The sequence below is a fragment of the Paroedura picta genome, chromosome 8 (genome assembly GCF_049243985.1).
Source record: "Paroedura picta isolate Pp20150507F chromosome 8, Ppicta_v3.0, whole genome shotgun sequence".
Classification (NCBI taxonomy): domain Eukaryota; kingdom Metazoa; phylum Chordata; class Lepidosauria; order Squamata; family Gekkonidae; genus Paroedura; species Paroedura picta.
Window position 1 is genome coordinate 77,209,965 of NC_135376.1, and position 21,030 is coordinate 77,230,994.

Genomic DNA, 21,030 nt, shown 5'->3' on the forward strand with positions numbered 1-21,030 from the left:
AGTTCTTCTTCCCCTTTAATTTTAGGCTTACCTTTAAAAAAAAAAAATGAGCTGGCCCAGCCAGTAGTGTAAAATAATTGTAGTATCTGGCAAATGTAGTTCTGTCTCATTCTACTTCAAAATATTTTGTCAAGTTTCCTTTATGTGTAACTTCAGTAAAGGCCCCTTTTGAATATTCAGAAAATGATGTATTCATATACAGAAATATTCATATAATATATTCATATCTTGTACAGATGTATTCATATACAGGAAATAATGTATTCATAAATATTTAAGGGGAAATGACATATTCATAAATTGAAACACTGTATAAAAACTGGTCTGTTCCACCTTCGAATATCAAAATCTGGGATTTGAAGACAAGCAAGGTCCCCCAGATGCAATGTATTTTCACACAGACCTCCACACTAGTAAAAGAGTTCAGATTTGAGAAGCTTGCCCCACATGCATTTGGCTCACATGCTCTGAAAATTACATAACAATGTCTAGTCAAGTCAGTTCATCAGGTCCAGGGGGCTCCAGTTCCCTTAAATATCCCAAGCTGGGATGCTAACGCTATTGGGTGAGCAACCTTTACTGTCAAAATCTTCCACCATCAAGCCATGGTGAGCCACCCGCCCATTCCTTGTTGGAAACAGACCAGTTCTTAGGAAGCTACTTTGTCCAGTCTCTGATGGCTGGGCTGAATCACTGCCTTGACCTTCAACAAAAATCCGATTGCGTGCCCCGAAAAGGAAGCCACTGTTGTTCCTCTCAGAATAGGTATCTTTGTGTTCCCTTTCCATAGAACAAAGCTGGACTTTGAAGGCCTCCTGGAATCCTCTCCGGAAGTTCTCATTGAAGTACCCATAGATGATTGGGTTAATACTACTATTAAAGAAAGCCAGCCAGTGGGCAAATGGGAAGAAATAAACAGTGACAAGGTTGAGCTGATACTCATTGAGGTTCCCATAGTCTGTCAGCAACATTAAACTCCACAGAGGTAGCCAGGAAAGAGTGAAGAACAACGCCACCATAATCAACATGTTGATCACTTTGACCTTCCTCTTAGAGACCCTTCTCCCCGCATTCTCTTCTAACTGAGAACCTCTTATGTGGGCAGATGACTTGAACAGCTTGAAGGCAATCCGAGTGTACATGATCACAATCAAGGTGAGAGGGGCAAGGTAGATGTGAGAAAAGAGAACCGTTGTGTAGATTTTGTGCATCTCCTTATCGGGCCAGGCTTCCCAGCAGGAGTAGAACGGGTAGGAATGGTTGTAGGCATCGAGCATAAAATGGTATTCATCCTTGGTAACAGTCAAGGTGACTGCAGAAGGGCACATAATAATTAAGGCCAAGACCCAAATGATAATGATGGTGACCAGGGCTTTCCTAAGGGTAAGTTTCTGCCTGAACGGGTACACAATGCAACGAAATCTAGGAAAGAAAGAAGAGGCATTATGTTCAGAAACTAAGAGACGTACAAGACACATATTTGGCTGTTTTGTGATGTAATAATAGTAATAGTTGGTTTTTATACCCCACTTTTCTCTTCCAGAAGGAGTCTCAAAGCGGCTTACAATCGCCTTCCCTTCCTCTCCCCACAACGACACCCTGTGACGGAGGTGGAGCTGAGAGAGCTCTGACAGGACTGCTCCATCAGAACAGCACTATCAGAGCCATGGGACTGTGACGAGCCCAAGGTCACACAGCTGGCTGCATGTGAAGGACTGGGGAATCAAGCCCGGCTCACCAGATTACAGGCTGCTGCTCTTAACCACTACCCCCTTATATTGCTGAGCTGATGAGCTATATAAGATCTTCATGCTTGTAAAGAAGTATATACTGCTTAAATAAATTATTATAGCACTTTAGAGCAGAGGTCCCCAGCGTAGGGCCCGCCAGCACCATGGGGCCTGCTGACACCTTCCTGGGTGCCTGCGAAGTATTTTACCAAGTATTTTTCTCAACACGCCTCCTGGCTGGCCAATGGAAATTTAATTGGATGTGCAGATTTTTAAAAAGTTTTCTCTGGCAGCACCTGCCACCTCACCATAAGGATCTTCACTGTGTGGCTGAAGGTATACTGTGGCAGCCATTTTATGGTTGCACTTCCCATACCTTCTCAGAATTCCTTATGTGCCCACAGGCTCAAAAAGGTTGAAGATCCTTGTTTTAAAGCAGGGGTAGTCAAACTGCGGCCCTCCAGATGTTCATGGACTACAATTCCCAGGAGCCCCTGCCAGCGAATGCTGGCAGGGGCTCCTGGGAATTGTAGTCCATGGACATCTGGAGGGCCGCAGTTTGACTACCCCTGTTTTAAAGCATTAAAAAGGACTTCACATACATATGGAAGCATACAGGTAGAGACAGAAATGACTGTCACAAGATCATTTTTCCAGCATTACCTTCATGATATGTTGTGTTATTCATGACTGATATTTGATGGAAATATGGACACGGTTATTAATTAATCAGGGGCAGTACTAGAGGAATACTCCAGCCTGACACACGCACTCAGATCCAATCTCATTACAAAACTGGAGCTGTATATCTCTAAAATGGCCGGCCTGTCATTCATGGTGGCCTCCACTACCCTTGCACTGTAGCAGAGGAGCTTGTCTCTCCTGGTATAATTCCAGGTGGCATTTTCAATCACCTCAGCAATGCCTTTTGAGTGTTCTGTCCCCTGCATGCCCACCTTGATGGCCCAGGCTAGACTGTTAACTATCATTAGATCTCAGAAGCTAAACAGGAGCAACCCTGGTTAGTATTTGGATGGAAACCAACAAGGCAGTCTTGGGTCACTATCTAGAGTTGGGCAATGCCATATCACCTCTGTTCCATTTGTGAAAGAAACCCCTATGCACTCTCCATAAGTCAGCTGTGATTTGATGGTTCTTTCCTCCACCACCGTCCCCCACAAGGGCACATTCTGCTCCTCGTGGGTTTCTACTGTGGCTACTCCCATGTTATGGAATACACTCCCAGAGGAAATTCAGATACCTCTGCTGTCGTTTTAGAGGGCTTGTAAAAGTCTTTAGGAGAGATTTTGGCTTCTTAAGATTATTTCTTTTAGAAATATGTTATTCTGTGCTGATTTTATTGATGTTATCCACCGTGAGTCCCAGTTAGAAAATGGGCTTATAAATGGAAGGAAGGAAGGAAGGAAGGAAGGAAGGAAGGAAGGAAGGAAGGAAGGAAGGAAGGAAGGAAGGAAGGAAGGAAGGAAGGAAGGAAGGAAGGAAGGAAGGAAGGAAGGAAGGAAGGAAGGAAGGAAGGAAGGACAAACCCTGGGGGTTCTTTGGTGTTCTTCCATCCAAATATTAACCATGGTTGACCCCGCTTAGCTTTCAAGATCTGATGAGATCAAGCTAGACTGGGACTGACTCTGCATAAGGAATTTGCCCCCTAGACAGCCTCTCGTTGCTTGCAGGTTTTAGTGCTGCTTCCACATGACATTGGCAGCAGCCCGGAGCTCTCAAGTGGCTGGCGCGAGTTTTCACGATTTCCCCCGTCTTGCCACACTGCAACCTGAGGCACAAACGGGGGCAAGAAATGCGTGACAGTCTCGGTAGCATTCTGCCCACCCTTGTATCTGCCCACCCTTGTATCTGCCCTCCCCTCTCCTTTTCTGGATAGAGATTTAAAAAACAACAACAATGGAGCGGTCCACCTTGCTATGGGACCACAAAGCTACATGACCTCAGTAAAAATCACACATCATGCATGGTGATTTTGGGATCGGGCAGCCAAAACACATTCCTGTTTGTGTTTTCTGGTGGCAGGGTATGAACGGGAAAGGGGGAGGGGCATGTGATGAAGCAGCCCTCTCCCTAGCATCCATGTTCTGTGTTTAAAACCTTTACTGTGAACCAACAATAATTCGTTGGGGTCCAGTTACCGTGGCCAGCTATCAGAAATTTAATAAAACATTGAGAGACCATTACACCAAGAATCCTGAAAATAGATCTAAGAAAAGAATGTTTTATTGTTGTAGTGTGATCCCCTGGCAACACAAAAATGTAAGTTTTTTCAAAAAATTGTTTTAGTGTTGTGGCGTTTCCCCATAGCAATGTGGAAGTGCACGCTTTTTTGTTTTCTAAATTAATTTTAGGGCTTGGGGGAAGGCAGAAGTTTGAGTCCCCGAAACAACTGCTGTGCAGGGATTGGTAGCTTGTGGTGATTGACAAGCTGAGGAGCGGGGGGGGGGGGGAGAACTGCAGGATTATTCTCTCTTCTGGCTTCTCTGCTGCCTCATCAGCAAAAAGCCACGACAAGGTGGCGGGAAAACATGGGAGGCAAATGTGCGGCTTCCAATTGCATGTTTGAAAGCAGGATGGGGTGCGGGTTTTACGCCTAAGTGTAGAATCTGTCTGGGCCAAAGTCTATCCCCATCTTGTGGATTATACTTTCATTCCATGTGGTGGTTGGTGGACTGACACATCAATAATGGTCTGCACTTTCTATATACTAGATTCAGTCAGTGTCTGAAGTAAGAAAGGATCTCAAACAACAGTGCTACGGAAGGCTTTTGCTCAAAGCCTTACAGAACCACAGGCTGCTGGATGACATAGACCGGGCTGTCTCAACCAGGGTATCATGAAACCCTGAGGTTTCTTGATAGCTCCCTGTTTTCCCAAATGGGTGGAAGTTAGTTATATATTTTTTAAATGTGTTAAACATTTATTGGGGGATACGACCATTTATGTTGACCTGCCCATCCTCCCAAAATGGCCAATGATGAGCCTGGAGGGGGTGGGGAGGGAAGGGGCCCCGGGTGGGTGTGTACACAGCTTTGCTTCACAACCATATTCTGCATGATCATGCCACTGCTGGAGTTTCTTGAAGCCTGAAGAATGTTTAAGGGGTTTCTCAATGATAAAAAAGTTGAGAAAGGCTGATCTAGACAGACCAGTGGTGTGACTTAGCACTCAGCACCTTCAGGGACGTTCTTAGTTCGGGCTTGCAAGGCTTTGAAGTTTAATTCGCCAACTGTGGGCAGAAGTATAGAAAACGAAATGATGCAAACATACCTTTCTACCGCAATGGCCACCAGTGTGAAAACAGAGGCGGAGACCGACATCCCTTGGACTAGCCCACTCATTTTGCACATGACAATGTCAAATGGCCAGCCTGGAATTATAAATACAGTGTTACAAACTATTTACATCAGAGCCCACAACAGAGAACCACTCCCTGAAGGAGAGCTACCAAACTTCAGCCTTGCTTAAGGCAGCTCAACATAGCTGTCCAAGCTTTGTAATACAATGTAGGTATTACATTTCATTGACATTCTGCAGGCTGATCTTCTAAGCTCCACTGCAAATTCCTCTAGTATCAACCCTTGCTACCAATATATAACAGAAAGAAATTTCCAAGTTGGCGATGGCAAAAAGCTTTATTCAGAACAAGTTCCTAGGTATAAAATCTCATTTTCGTATTTTACTTCTTCAGTAAACTTATTTCTTAATTGTTTTTTTTTTCAGGGATATAAATAAAGTCTTCAACCCACTACCTAATTCTTATATTTTGTTTATCTTATATTTTATATTTTAAGCCATATAATTGGGGTCTATTAGTATCAAAGGTCCATAAAGGTAACTATCTTATAAATGACCAATATATAGCAAGCAGAAATACATTAATCAGTTCCTCACATCTGATGTATCACCTGAAGTCTGGGTAATAAACCAGCATCTCAGGAAAGTCTACATAAACTCTCGCTTGTCCCATTGAAATAATTTTGTTATTTCTTAAATATGATCCTTGGTAAGAGTCCTGAGAAACAGAATATCTTGCATAGAAGAGGATAAATTCTCCTCTAAATAAAGATTCTTCTTTTATCAGCAGTTTCTTTTTAGCTAGAAGAAAATTACTGTGCTCAACTGGAAGGAAAATCACTGCTGAGGCTAAACATAATTGCTGGGTTTTGCCAGGAGCTGAGCTGGATCTGTACAGTGTGGCTGTCTCTTTTTAACATCTATTTTGGCATCAGGTCTTTCCTTTTCAAAATAAAACCACGGTGTTCTTTATACAACCATAATTTAAATGCATACAAAACTTGGATTACTTGTAGATGCATTGTGATGTGTTTCCTATTTCTCTCAGTGTTAATGAGTTCCAGGAATAGTGCTTGCTGGGGTGCTTCCTTTCAGAGGAGCAAGCCCTAGTGATTTAGACCTCCCCCTCCTGTAGCATTTGCAAAGCACAGGTGGAGGCCAAAGAGGCCCGCCCAGGACAGCACAATCTACATCCATTCTCCAGGGAGAAAGAGCCTGCCTCTACAAGGTGTTTCAGCCAGCTCACAACAGAATCTCTCAGCTTTTTTGTTTTACAGTCTAATCTGCTTTTTCTTCTCACACAAAGACATGCCCGCCCATCAACACACCTGCCCCCTTCTTCACCTCTGGGCAGGTCACCCCTTCCATATCCTGACAGGTCCTTGGCTAGGTGTGGGTTTAAGAAACCTTCCACTAAAGGAGCACCAGGTCCTTTATGAATGGCACAGTACAATTTGTGCTGCTTTTATGTTCCGAGACACTTAATTTAAGAGGCCTGATTATGCTAATTTAAAGTTTACCACATCCGCTTGATACTGCATGAACCACACAATCACTTTTCATGTGAATTCTTTAACATAATATTGTTTATTCTCATTAGGAAGAGTGAAATGTTTCACAAGTTTTGTATTTTTGCAAAAGCAGGGAAAGCAGAAGGCTGGATTCTGGTAAGATGGATCGTGAATTCTTTTCCTGATGGGTGTCGCTTTCAAATTAACCATGTTGGTTGTAAGAAACCATAGGTCTTTTATTGCACATAGGAATGTCATCCAGTATGTTCTAGTTCCTGTAAATGCTCTTTTTAAAGACTGCAATGATAGAATTGTATGGTATACATACAAGCCTCTCAAAATCAGGACTCAATAATTTGACCAAAGAACATAACATCATTATAAAAGAAGCTGATAAGGGGGGAGCCATTGATATACAAAATAGGGTAGACTAAGTGACAACTTAACAATCAAACATTATTTATTTATTATATTTATGTACCACCCTCCTCGGAGGCTCATATCCCCTGTAGTCATGATCCTTTACAATTAATCCAAGAAGAGATCAAATTTCTACTGGAGGAAGATGAGGTTATAGGTTACATTTCTCCACAAGAGAAGATATATTTATACAATGCAAATCCTAGGACACCTGTATTTTATGTACTACCAAAAATTCACAACAATACAAATCCCCCCTCTCCTGGGGAGTCCAATTGTATCTGGAAGTAATTCTGTGTTAGAACCTATTTCCAAATATGTGGGACACAGACTTTCCCCCAGATTATAGTCAAACCTGAGAGACAGGATGACAGAATTCTATTGAGGAAAGTAGCAGAATGGATTTCGAAGCTGAAAACTCTGCATCCTAATTGGTTTAATGAGAATATCTTCTGGTAGGTACTCATGTAGATAAGAGTCAGGACTTGCCTGGGTGTTAAATCTATGTACAGAAAGGAAAGGGAAAAGAATCTAAAAGGTAGGCATGATTCTCTAACACCTATTTCCAAATATTCTAAATAGTTCCCTTGGATTTATGTAATATGAATTGCATTCTGTATATGCTTTGTGAAATTGTAGTATATGTTAATGCTGGTTCAGTTAGCTACACATTAACAACTGATTATGTATTGCACTCTGTACATGCTCTGAGAAATTGGCCTGAATTTTATCAACTTTTTAGAATGATGAACTTAATATAGTTTATGTTTTATATTATTTCAATAAATTCCCCCTGATGAAGCTGTGCATGAAATGCATAGGAGTTATTCAATCATTAAAGATTCTTTTCCTTTTGAATCATTTGTTTCTTTTTCATTTTGGCTTGTCCAAAGCTGAAAGCTGCAATGCACAAGCTAGGAGCCAAAGACATCCTTGGCTATTGCCCTCCAGTTCCCGTCCAAAAACTCATGTCTCCGGCTACTCTGGAGTTTTAATAAGGTATCTGGAAACAGGAAGGAGGAAAACAATCCTTAGGAAAGATATTACACAACTGGCAAAGATATTTCACCTCCTCCTGCTCCTCCCCTCTCTGCTGTGAATGCACAGCAGAATACATATCTCTGTTGACAAAGACACAAAAGAATTCTCTTTGGAGGAGCGCCCTTCCACACTATGAGCAGAAATCAAACTGAAGAAGAATTGGTTTTATACCCTGCTTTTCACTACCTGAAGGAGTCTCAAAGCAGCTTGGAATCACCTTCCCTTCCTCTCCCTACAACAAATACCCTGTGAGGAAGGTGAGGCTGAGAGAGCTTTGAGAGAAACCACCCTATGAGAATAATTCCAACAGGACTGTGACTGGCCCAAGGTCATCCTGTTGGCTGCATGTGGAGGAGTGGGGAATCAAACCTGGTTCTCCAGATTACAGTTTGCTGCTCTTACCCACTACACAAGAAATTGTATGCTAGCTTGGGGTTCTGGCAGATTCTCTTTGTTAAGGAATCGTTCAGGTGAAGCAACCTTCGTTGCCTCTTCTGGGAGTAGTGGTTTATGATTTCTTCTGCCCAGTGTTGTTTCAGGTTAAATTGTCTGAAAAGCATTCTCTGCCACACGGGGGACTTTCCCATTCTTTATTTATGCAGTACATGTTCGATCAGTCAATTCCTGAGGCAGCCAACAATAAATAGGCGCCGTGTAAAATCCATAAAAATATTGGCAGTTTATATGTGGAAAGAGAGTGAGGACTACCAGGCTGCTTAATAAAATAGTTCTATTTAGAAGACGAACAACTTTGTATAGAAAGAGGAAAGAGAAAGTCTTCTCTAATTGTCTATCTTCATTCTGTTTTGTTCTGGAGGCAATCAGGGAAGAAGTATGCTCAGAGGAGCAGGAAGTCTCCAAATGAGCCAATCAGGACATGGGAGGAGAATATTTTAAAAATACTAGGAAGTTCCTAATTGAACAATAAGAAATACAACTCTCCAATGCTCCCTGATGGATATTCTTCATAAGCTTTTGAATCATGCACACTGCAGATCTTGCATATGCCAACAAAAAAAAAACCCAATAATAAATATATTGATTAAATAACATCATAGAAGTAAAAAAAAACCTCCAAAACCGTCCACCTAGAACCCTCTTTAAAAGGCAACTATTAATTAAAACCAAATTAGTTACATAACCCAATAAAGACAGCAGCAAAATGTAAATTTTAGCATCTCCTCCCCACTTAGCATCTCCTCCCCACCCTCCCTGCTGCTCTGATAGCAGGGGTGGGAATAATAAGTTCCGCCATGTTGGGATTGTCTTAAAGTCTTTTAATGGGTATTTTAATGGGGATAGGACTGCTGTGACCCGCCACGAGCCTACGGGGAGTGGCGGGATATAAATCCAAATAATAATAATAATAATAATAATAATAATAATAATAATAATAATAATAATAAAAACCCCATAAAAGAATCTGATTGGAGCAACAAGATTTGGGAGGTATAATTTTTCAAGCATCAGAGCTGCTTTTGGCCTCTCAGGTGTTTCTGGGCTATGACTTTGGCACCCATCTAGTTCAGTAATCTCTTGTCTATAATAACTAACCAATGTCTTTGAGAAACCAGCGATCATCATGCAATGGGTACAGGAGCCCACCTAATGAATCCCAAGCAAATAGTATTCCGACATTTTATTTTATATATTTATTTTTGGATTTATATGCTTCCTCTCTTCAGGCAATCTTGGGGTGACTCTCAACAACTGAAGGATTAAAAACCCATACAGTGAAGATTCAATGCTTAAAATTTATCAATCTAAATTTTATTTAACAAAACAGTTAAAAGTCTTCCCCTCATATACCTGGAGCCTAAATAGATGGTTTACTGTTATCACATGATATTACATTTAGGAGATAAACTTCCATCTAGGATCCAAAGATGACGTACCTGGATGACAAAACCTGTGCATTCATGGAGATGATTAAACGGCAACATCTATTATTCCAAGGCAGATAATCCCTGCAGTTAGCACTGCAGTCTCAGAGACAAAGGGAGGCTATAAATAAAGTTGATAGAACTATAGAAAACACCAGTAGCTGATAAAACGTTCATCTAATAAACAATCGAAACACTTATTTTTCTGAAATGGGTGAAGACAGAAGAAAAAAAAAATGGCAATCGTTATATTAACAAAGCTGGAGATTAATTTGAAATGACGTGTTAAGTAAAGGGACAGTGTTTGCCGAAATGGATAGTATGCCCTCCTTTTCTCTACCCAAAGAAGTCTCAAAGTGGTTTACTATTGCCTTCCCTTCCTCTCCCCACAACAGAAACCCTATGAGGTAGGTGGGTCTGAGAGAGCTTTGAGAGAACAATAACCAACCCAAGGTCACCCAGCAAAACTCATGTGTCTCAAAGTGACATACAATCACCTTCCCTTCCTCTCCCCACAACAGACACCCTATGAGGTAGGTGGGGCAGAAAGAGCTGCTGTGTGAGAACAGATCCAACAGGACTGTGACTAGCCCAAGGTCACCCAGGTGGCTGCATGTGGAGGAGCAGGGAATCAATCCCGGATCCCCAGATTAGAGGCTGCCATTCTTAACCACTACACCAACAACTACATGAATACTACCTAGAAAGGTTGTGCGTGGCGGCGTCCTAGTCGGCCTGGAACGGCCAATTCGGATGCCGCCGCACACAACCCAACTTCCTAGTGCTGGTAGTATTCGCTTGAGAACAAGCTCTCTCTGATTCGGAACTACTTGAATTTAGTCAATAAAGAGAGGGATTCTTCAAATGGAGGACAAATAACCTGGGAAGAAAATGTGCTTGTTGCACCAATGTGAATAGAAAGTTTTACTAAGAAGTCATTCATCTTCCAGGCTTATTTTAAAAATCTATCAAGGGTATCATCTTCAGCTTGTTCAGGGGGGTAGCCACGTTTGCCTGCAGCAATAGAACAAAGTCTAAGTCCAGTGGCACCCAAGACCAACAAAAGCTGACAGCCACTGGACTTAATCCTGAATTTATCTGCAGTTTTCCTCTAGGTGTCTCCACTCCCCTTATGATCTCCATTCACAGATACTCCTCCCAATAGATATTTGCTATTAGCCTTGTGCCACAGCTTTAAAAGTGCCCTTTAAAAACTGTGGCCATGAAATGTCTTCCTAGGGTAGAAGCTAGGAGTGGTTTAAGGATTCATGGGGCGCTAACAGAGTACATTTGAGTGGGAACAGCCAGAGTGGGGACGGAGGGGACCCCCACAGTGGAAAGGGGTGTCACTCCAAGTAGTCTGTAAAGAGGGAAAAGAGGGAAGCAGAGAAGCTACAGCACTGATCCAATGGCGGGGGATGGGGTATAGTGCAGGGAGCCTAGAAGTGTGCTGACCCCGAAATTACAGCTGGTGCAAAATGCAGCTGCTAGGGTCCTCATGAGGTTATCTTGGAGGGCCCATGTCCAGCCTATGCTGAGGCAGCTGCAGTGGTTGCTGATTGGCTTCTGGATCAGGTTCAAGGTCTTGGTACTGACCTTCAAGGCCGTCTGCGGCTTGGGTCCTGCTTATCTGAGGGGCCGCTTGTCTCCTTAAGCCCCTGCAGGGCTCTTCGCTCTGTGGGTAGGAATTTGCTGGTTGACCCTGGCGCCTGGCCCCAACCTGGTAGATTGAGCTCCTGGAAGATCTAGGGGCCCTGTTCCGCAGGTATTTGGTTGAGATCGAGCAAGGAAGAACTACTCCCTCCCTGTGTGGATCTGTAAAGCCGCCGGGACATGTCTGTAGCTGCACCTTGGGGGATTTTCCATTGTTAGATATGGGGGCAGCGGTGGGTATGGTCTAGCAGTCTCATCCTGCTGTTGTGTTTTTACTGCCATCTTAGGGTTTCATTGGGATCTTATTGTTTTATGAGACTTAAGATTTATGTAAACTGTTTTCTTTTTCTGGGAGTGGCAATCCAAAAATTTGAAAATAAATAAAATAATAAACCAGCCCTGGTGGAAGCTCTTTTCCAGAAGGGCCCCAGAAACTCTTCTGCTCCCAGGTGTTTGAGCTTCTTTCTGTCACTGCTGCCTTGGATGGAGAGGAGGTGGATTTGCCAATTTGAAGCATTCTGAACTGGCAGATCATGGCCAGGGAGGTTATAGGGAGAACCATGAATGCTTCTTGCTGAGAATGGCAGCTTCCATTAATGAAAAATCACGTTTCTGGACCCTTTGACAGCAAACCTTGACTATGTTAAGACAATATGCAGTGAAACCCTACAAGCGATTGTCATGTGAAATTTCCAGCAGTAAAAAAGCAGGCTTGCAGTGTTTTGCATGCCTAGTTTTACTTGCCCGCTCTAGCAGAAACAGAATAAATTATGCAACACATTTTTTTAAAACCCACTGATCATACATATTACATTTCTGTAATGGAGAATGTAGTGCAGAGGTTTTTTTTGTTGCAAGATACTAACTATTGTTGTAAGAATGGCAAAGGGCACCGATGTAGGATTTACTATGCAAGCCATGCGTACAGTATTAAAAAGGACGCAGAAGGCACTCTCTGCATTCATAAAAGGCTTTGTGCTGTTTTGGAGGGGCAGCCTAACCTCATGTTACTTTTTACAGCTGCAGCCGGGAGAGCTAGTAAATTGCTTTCTGCTGATTTTCCAAGTCACAGCAGAGGGATTATTTGAAGTCCTTGGTGTGTTCTTGCTAGCTTCCGAGCTGTGGCACTTGAAAGGGCAGTGGGAACAGTGTGAAATGGCAGCTGTCAATCTGTGAGGAGGGGAAACAGAGCCCTGTAACCAACACCAGTAGCCCCGTTCATTAAAAAAAAAAAGGAAAATTTACAGAAAACATCTCCAAGATCTGTTTTCAAACGACAGCTTTTCACTTCTAGGAGGTCAGAGACAGAGACATGAATGTGGGTTTGCTGTGGTTTGCATTGACCCTAAACACTTGCTCTAACTGTTACACTCTGGGTAGAGAAAAGCGGCTATAAGAGCCAACTTTCTTCATCATCGCCGCCGTCGGCATCTTCGTCTTCTACACCAAGGAACCTCATAGAACACGTCCCCTATGAAATCTTGCGGGTGTTTGGTTGTTGACTATAGGCTAGACTAGGAGCTCTCAAACTCTGTTCTGGTGAATCTTCAGATCCTCAGAAGCTCATTGGGGTCTCTCAATAAGAAGAGGGGTCTCCAAAAGACCATTTGTTCTCTGGTTCCCAGTGTGGAGAAACACATTTTTCTTTGGATGATTTCAAACTGAGCAAAACCTTCACCTTGAATTTTAACATTTCTCTTTCTCCTGGTGTGTGTGTGTGGGGGGGGGGGGGGAGGAATCAACTCAGTTGCTTTCCAGGCTCAGCTCAGTCACCCTTTAAGAAATGCTAATAGGTCTCCTTAAATCCGTGGGTTTTGAGGACGCCAGGACATAGGATGTACAAACATCTCTTTTTATTATGTTCTCAGCAGGACTACAGGTTGCTAGTGATCCAGACAACAAGACATAAAACTCCTCAGACACCCCTATATTTATACACCGAGCAGACAATGGATCTTTCCACGAGTGCACACGATTGGTTGTTTACAGGTTTAGGCTAATAAGATCTAGTGGCACATTGGTCAATTACATGGCTGCTTAGATCCTGCCTTGGACCTCAAGCTCGGTGCTTGGCAGACCCACAAACACCACAGGTCTAAGGAGATGTGATGGGGTGGGGTCAAGCTTCCCTTTCCCCAGCTGGGCAGGTGATATCTAGCAGAGAACAGGGATTTGAAGGACTTAAGACAGGCTTTCTCAACCAGAGTTTGTTTAAATCCTGGGGTTTCTGGACGGCCCTGGAAGGGTTTCCCAAATGGTTGGGAGTTAATTATTTTTTGTTTGTTAAACATTCATCGGATGATATAACCATATATCAGGGGTAGTCAAACTGCGGCCCTCCAGATGACCGTGAACTACAATTCCCAGGAGCCCCTGCCAGCAAATGCTGGCAGGGGCTTCTGGGAATTGTAGTCCACGGACATCTGGAGGGCCGCAGTTTGACTACCCCTGCCATATATGGTCATGTTGACCTGCCCCAATGGCCAATGATGGGTCTCGAGGGTGTGGGAAGGGGAGGAGCCAATGATCTCTTCCTAGATTTCAATAATTGTGCAGGCACGACTCATGAACCACAGAAATCAACCCATGCTCTCGTGTGACACTGCATTATAGAGAAACAGTGAGTGTGGTGGTACAGTCCTGCTGCGACCTGCAGGTCCTATTCCACTATGGCAGGCTTCCTCAACTTTCTTACCATTGAGAAACCCCTGAAACTTTCTTCAGGCTTCAAGAAACCCCAGAACTGGCGAAATCATCCAGAATATGGTCGAGAACTATAGCACTCGGGGACTCTACCACTCGGGGCCCATCTGCTTCCCACCCACCACCAGGCCCACCATTAGCTATTTCTGGAGGGGTGGGTGGATCAACATTAACATATATGGTCATATCACCCAATAAATGGTTTATCAAAAATTAATTAGCTCCCACCTATTTCTGAAATCTTTTCAGGGCTGTTAAGAAATCTGGCTGGAAAAGCCTGAGTTATAGAACTGTCTCTCACCTCTCTTACAAAGCTGTTTCTGTTTTCATTAAAACTATTTTATGTTTTAAGCAGCTGGTATCCTGCTCCTTTATATGAACCCTGCCAACAATTAAGACGGGAGCTCTTAGGTAATGCCCTAGGTTTTTGTCTGGCAGATAGTAGCTCTTGTGGTTGGCAACCAATGTCCTAGCAGTGCTGTTTTGTAGCAGAATCTGGCCCAGCTGCAGTTCCTCAGAAGCAGGCCTCCAATGGGAAGTGAGGCTCTAAGGGATACCCTCCTCACCAGCCCACAGAGGGCAGGAGAACCAGCAAAAAATAAACCTGGTTGAGTCAAAAGGGGTTGTATGGAGGTAATGCAACTGAGAGGAAGTGATCTGCATTTGTAGAGCTTGGAAGAAGGTTCTAGAGTAGAGAAACTGAACTGAAAAAAGAGGAAAAACAAGCGCTCACCTAGAAGTTCTTGAATAGGAGTTCAAGGGAATTTGCTTTCTACATATTGCTGCTTCTAGCTACAAAGCAACCACTTAGACCAAATTTGAGGGTTCTGGAAAAGTATCTGGTCTCTTTCTGCTGCCTCAAAAATGACTCTCTCTCATGTTCCACATCCTCCCAAGGTTGCAGTAAAGGAACATAAGCAAATTGTTGTCTGAGAGGAAGAGTTGGTTCTTATATGCCACTTTTTTCTACCAGGAGTCTCAAAGTCTTATAATCGCCTTCCCTTTCCTCTCCCCACAATAGACACCCTGTGGGATAGGTGAGGTTGAGAGAGCCCTGCTATTACTGCTTGGTCAGAACAGCTTTATCATGTCTGTGACAAGCCTAAAGTCACCCAGCTGGCTGCATGTGGAGCGAGGAATCAAACCTGGCTCACCAGATTAGTGGTGCAGCGTGGTAGTTAAAACACTAGAAGCCAAAGCTCACTGTACAAATCAGAGAAAGTAAAACTCATCAGATTTTTAAACAAGGGTAGGCAAGCACAACGGGTGGGAATTTGCATGAACAGCGATCTCACAATTGCTACTTAGCTAATTATTCTGCTGATTAAAGGGATACAAAATGGAAACAGGATCAATCTATCTTAACTCTGAAGTGCTAATGGGAGTTCAGAAACATCAATAAAGATCCTGGCAAATTAAGAGCTTCCACTTGTAACACACGCACAATTGAGCGGCAATGGGCATGCCGGCAGGGCACAGTAATGACTCCAAATCCGATCGGCTGTGCAAATGAGCCGCAGCGCGAGGCTAAGGCAGCAAAGGCGGGCTGAGGAGTGGTCGACAGCCCGGAACAAATATCTCCTGTCCGAACCCTGGGCAGCTTTTTTCATCTCTCCCCACCCCATTCAGAGCAACCTGCCTCTGCTCCATTTAGTGATTTGTTAGGCTTTTGGTTTAAACATGGCATCTGCTGTGATTTTGTGATTTTTCAGGCTGCAAAAAAGATAACCCCGATCTCTGGGGCTGGTCTGGAAAGCTGTCATCAACTTAACATCACATCCCAGGCCAGGAATTTGGGCGTGACCATTGACACCCAAGTATATATCATCTTCCCCCATTCTCCATCGCCTTGGTAGATGGAGTAGATTGTGATTGGCTGTCACCATGTTATGTTATGAGTTTTAATGTCTTTTAATGGGGTTTTAATTGGGGTTTTTAAGACAACTGTTATCCGGCGTGAGCCTACCCAGAGAGTGGCGGGAAATAAATCTAATAACAATAACAATAACAATAACAATAACGAAAACATGAAATTAGAACAGGAACAATCATAAATGTTATGAAGAGAGGGAAACAATAGAATCCGTTAAAGCATAAGCAAGTCAATAAGGTGTCTCCAGAGTAAGGCTATAGGCCAGAGGAATCAAGTTATAGCAGGAGTAGCTGGCTGGCCAGAACAGAGCCAGTCAGGAGAAAAGCAGAGTCAGAGAAAGCCAAGTCAGAACCGTCAAGCGATGGCAGTCCAAGAATCAAAGTCCAACAGATCCAGACCGAGGCCAGAAGTTCCAGGAGTCAGCCAAGGTGAGTAGCAACAAGCACTGTGCACTGTTGCATCCACATCTGTCTGCTATCTCAGCAGCCCTTAAACAGTTATTCATGCAGATGGTAGCTCTCATCCTGAGAAGACTCATCCATCTCAAACAGGTAGCAACAGGCCAGTAACCTTTGCCTTTTAGTCTGCAGCTCCCTTCTAAGACACTACTTGCAATGTTCTGCAGGTGTCTCTAGTGAGCTGACAGCCTGAGGATGTTCAGCTGGTCTCAGGATGCAAGGGGGCAGGTAGGCTGCAAGGGGGCAGGCAGTACTGTGAGTCCTGAGAAGCTTGCCCTAACATCTTACCTGGTTCATGCTCTTGCTGCTCAGCTCATCTTCTGAGGTTTCCCCACCGGCCTGAGGCTGGCCCACAAGATTCTTTATGTTAACGAGCCCCATAAACATTGGTGGATCCCAGTCACCCCCTCTTGCAATGTCTCCATTAAGCTGATTTCCCACAAGTAATTAGGAGACTGAATCCCCAGGCTCTAGCCCCCAAATCTCCAGGGCAAAGGGAGCATAAAATTGTGATAAATAAATAAAACGGTCTTTGTTTTTTCAGGCCCACACACACACACCGGTTACAGAAAAGGGGCTGGAAGTGTGAAGCGGCCTATAAGAATTCAGCCCCCGAACTGGTAAAACAGCAACAGGTGGCCTGCCCGAAGGGAAGGTTTGCCCAGCACTTAGCTAAGTGGTCTCATTGAGGCCAAACAGCTTACACCATGTCCAAGTGGTCACTGAGTTGTTTCTGAGAAATCTCTGAAGTGCTGCTATAATCCTGTGCCTTGCTGGAACGAGAAATTCTGCTAATAAATGAGAAGGCAATTGATGCTTCCGCTAAGGCAAGCTTCCGCATCAAAACAGCGTGAGCATTTCCATATCTGCAGTTCCGCATAAGTGGATTTCCCTCCCCGTGTAACCTTCCTTATCACTCTGCCACTTCCGCCCACTCCAAAACAAATCCCTTGTCAAGCAGTTCTCTCTCTCTTCCCCCAAACAGTTTCTCCAAGTCAGAAATGAAAAAAAACATCACACCTGATCAGAGGCATCCTAAGCAGAACGAACCCCTTCTAAAACCAATGGATGCAAAAGGAGTTAGAAACGGGTAACTCTGCTTAGGACATCCTTTCTCAACAAGGGTTTCATGATGGCCCTGGAAGGATTTCCTGAATGGGTGGGAGTTAATTTGTTGTATATTCTTTTTAAACTAGTTAAACATTTATTGGGTGATATAACCATATATAAGGTGACCAGATTGTCCCACTTTTGGAGGGACATCTGGGGGTACCTGGCAAATTGTACTTATGTTGAAATTAAAATATATATATTACAATACTATTTTTTGTTCTATGCGTTCTATGAAACTTTTTGTTGCTCCATATAGACCAAATTTTTAATCAAGAACCCCCCAGTCAGTGGTGTCCCGCTTTACCAATGTTAAAATCTGGTCACCTTAACCATATATGATCATGTTGATTTATCCACCCCTCCCAAAATGGCCAGTGATTGGCCTGGGAGTGGGTGGGAAGGGGAGGGCATGTACACAGCTATGCTTCCCATCCATATTCTGCATGATCATGCTATTTCTGGGGTTTCTCAAGGCCTGAAGAATATATCAGTGGTTTCTCTATGGTAAAAAAGTTCAGAAAGGCTGGTTTAGGATGCTGCTGCAAGATTTCCCAGAACTGGCAACGATCCAAAGTGTTGCTTTAGCAGACACAAGCAGGCTTCTATGCACCTGCTGAGATATTTGGGTTTTTCCCAGCAATTCAGAAAGCCAGCTCTGCTCATACCACATTGCAGACCAAGTAAATATCCATACAGAGCTGTAATCCTAACATGTCTTCCTGCAGCGCCAATTTTCTACCTGTCCACTGCATTTCTATCTCCCCATTTTCCTGTTGCTCAGGCAGCATCTTCCCTTGTCACCTCACCACAGTCCTATGAGGTAGGCTGGACTAAGTTTGTGTGACTGGCTGAGCATCACCCAGCAAGCTTTGGGGCACATTATGGATTCAAACCTGAGTCTGGATTTGAACGTTCACCAACTACACCAGAGTAAGATACCGGGCATAATTCCCCCTGCATCTGTTTAGTCAAAAAATTCTAGCCTGCTTTTTCCAAAAATCTGTGGTTTACAATCAGCCAAAATCATGTAACTATGGTGGTATCCAATAAACACAGTAGTCAGCCGAAAGACACCACTCAGAATAAGACTTCTGAAAGAGGGCAGTCACAAAGATACCTGTGGCAACCCATTTCAAATAGCTGGGCTCCATGGAGGAAGCAATAGGGATTAGGGATGCCAGCCTCCAGGTAGAACCTGGGGATCCCCTGGAATTCCAGCTCACCTCCAGACTAAAGAGATCAGTTCCCCTGGAGAAAATGGCTGCTTTGGAGGGTGGACTCCATAACATTACACTCCACTGAGGTCCCTCCCTGCCCCAAATCCTGCCCACTCCTGGTTCCACCTCAAAGACTCCAGGTATTTCCCAACCTAGAGCTGGCAGCCCAAGGAAGCATGTGTTCTGTCTGTGGGTGTCAGGAAGGATGCCCAGCCTCTAGGTGGGGTCTGAGGTTCTCCTGGAATTACATCGGATATGCAGATTACTGAGAACAGGTCCACAGGAGGGACCAGATAGTCTCCAATAAATGAAAGTCAAGTCCAGTTCCAGGGTTTGGCAAATCTTGGGCAGAAAAATACCCAGAGCTCCCCTCCTCTTTGCCCACCATCAGCCCCCCACTTGCTCCTCCCATATATCCCCCACCTGCAAATTCCTCCCACCTGCACTCACAGCTGCCCTTACTGCCTGTGGCTGGGATTTCTTGGGGGCAAAGAGATTGCAAGCCAGTAGGTGGGGCACAGGGAAGTGGCATGGGAGGTGCATTGGAAGGGAGTCGGCAGCAGTGGGCCTCACCAAAGTTCTGGGCTGATACCAGCCCTGATGGAAGTCCTACAGAGGCTCCAGAAGGATGCATGTTTGCTCTGGCATTTGTGTCTAGGCAGTTGTACATGATGTGCCTGCTGGTCACTACTCCCTCAGGCTACTTTGGAGCATGGCAACGATGTCCAACACCATTCGATCCACATCCATCCCCTGGGCATGCAGGAGAACCATTTTGTAACCAGGTGGCAGTAACCCTCTCCCCTCCTGGGGTGTGACCGTGCTCCCAGTGGGAGGGGGGAAGGATAGGTAGCCATATTGGCAGCTGTTCTAGAGACCCACCATGAGGGGGAGAGTTCTGCTGTGTCTGTGGACACAAAGAGACCCTGAGCTTGGGACCTGAGACTGGAATCCTGAACCCTGGTTATGGATTCACCGGCCCCGGGCTTATAGCCAATCATTGGACAGACTTGATGGACCAATCACAGGCCTCCAAGAACAACTAATAGTGTTCCTTGGCAGGAGACTTGAGAATGTATACAAGTTCAACAATTTTGGTTATCTTTGGTCAGTGTTTTTTTCCTTCAGTAAAGTTGCTGGTTGTTGGAGCTGAGTGTTGGTCTTACTGAACCCATCGATTTAATAGGTTTGGCCACACGTTTTCAACAGCTGTGCCTTGACCAGCTCCGGTGCATGGAGGGCAAGACTCACTGACTCATTGTCCTCTGGAGGAGATGGAGTGCCAAGCCACCACATGGTGCATCAGCTGGAGAAAGCCCATATCCTCCTCAAGGGTGAACGGCTGACCATCCATAGCAGTCATCCCACCGATCAGGTGAGTGATTGTTCCTTGAGCCCTCCCCCTCGGTCTCTTCTTTGGCACAGGAGGTGTGACTTCTTGGAGAGTGGGTTACCTTGTGGTCCCATCCACAGGGCCCAGAGCCCCTCCTTGAGTAGGCTGCCTCTCCCTGCAGAGTGGGACTTGGTCTAGTCCTCCTCATGGTAGTGGCTGACATGCCTTCCTCCAGCAGTATCAAATTGGGGGGTTGCCTTTCCAGGTGCCTATGGACAATGGAGGTGGCTAATTATAGAAGGACCCATCCATGACAGATGTGGGTGAAGCACGCCTGGCATTCTACCATGCATGGGTCACTCGCCAGGGTGTGGAAGTATTGCCATGTGGCAGCGTAGAACTGTGTCCCTACACCCATGGCTGGAGCTGATGAGACACACCAATCTCTTCCAGTTTTGGGTGGTGGTATAGCAATGCAAGTGTGAGCATCAAGGAGTCGTGACTGGGAATCTTGGGATGTGAAAGCGGAGGATGCATCGCTACCACCCCCCTCCAACCCACTGCCACCTGTATCCCCCCACCCAAACACAGTCTCGTGCTGCAGCTTCGGCTAAAAATGCTCCCACAGACGTTGATATTTTCCCTGTGAATGTGGATGTGACACTGGGAGAGAGGCTGCTGCTGATGTGGTGGAGACAGCTTCTACTGGGGAACCAAACCAAGGAAGTTCTCACTCAAGAGTTTCTCAGCATCAGGAGAGCTGGGAACCTACAACAA

At 44.5% G+C, this 21,030-nt stretch overlaps 1 protein-coding gene across 2 annotated transcripts in view; it reads right to left on the reverse strand.

Annotated features, from left to right (window-relative positions):
• Positions 1-231: 231 nt before the first annotated feature.
• NPFFR1 (neuropeptide FF receptor 1) overlaps positions 232-21,030 on the reverse strand; it is a 61,070-nt gene continuing 40,271 nt past the window's right edge. For both annotated transcript variants that reach the window (XM_077350476.1, XM_077350478.1), the window contains exons 3-4: positions 5,022-5,121; positions 232-1,422 (exon numbers count right to left, since the gene is read on the reverse strand). In XM_077350476.1, coding sequence (XP_077206591.1) covers positions 531-1,422; positions 5,022-5,121 — 992 coding nt within the window. In that variant the 3' untranslated portion in view covers positions 232-530. The remainder of the gene's footprint in view (positions 1,423-5,021; positions 5,122-21,030) is intronic.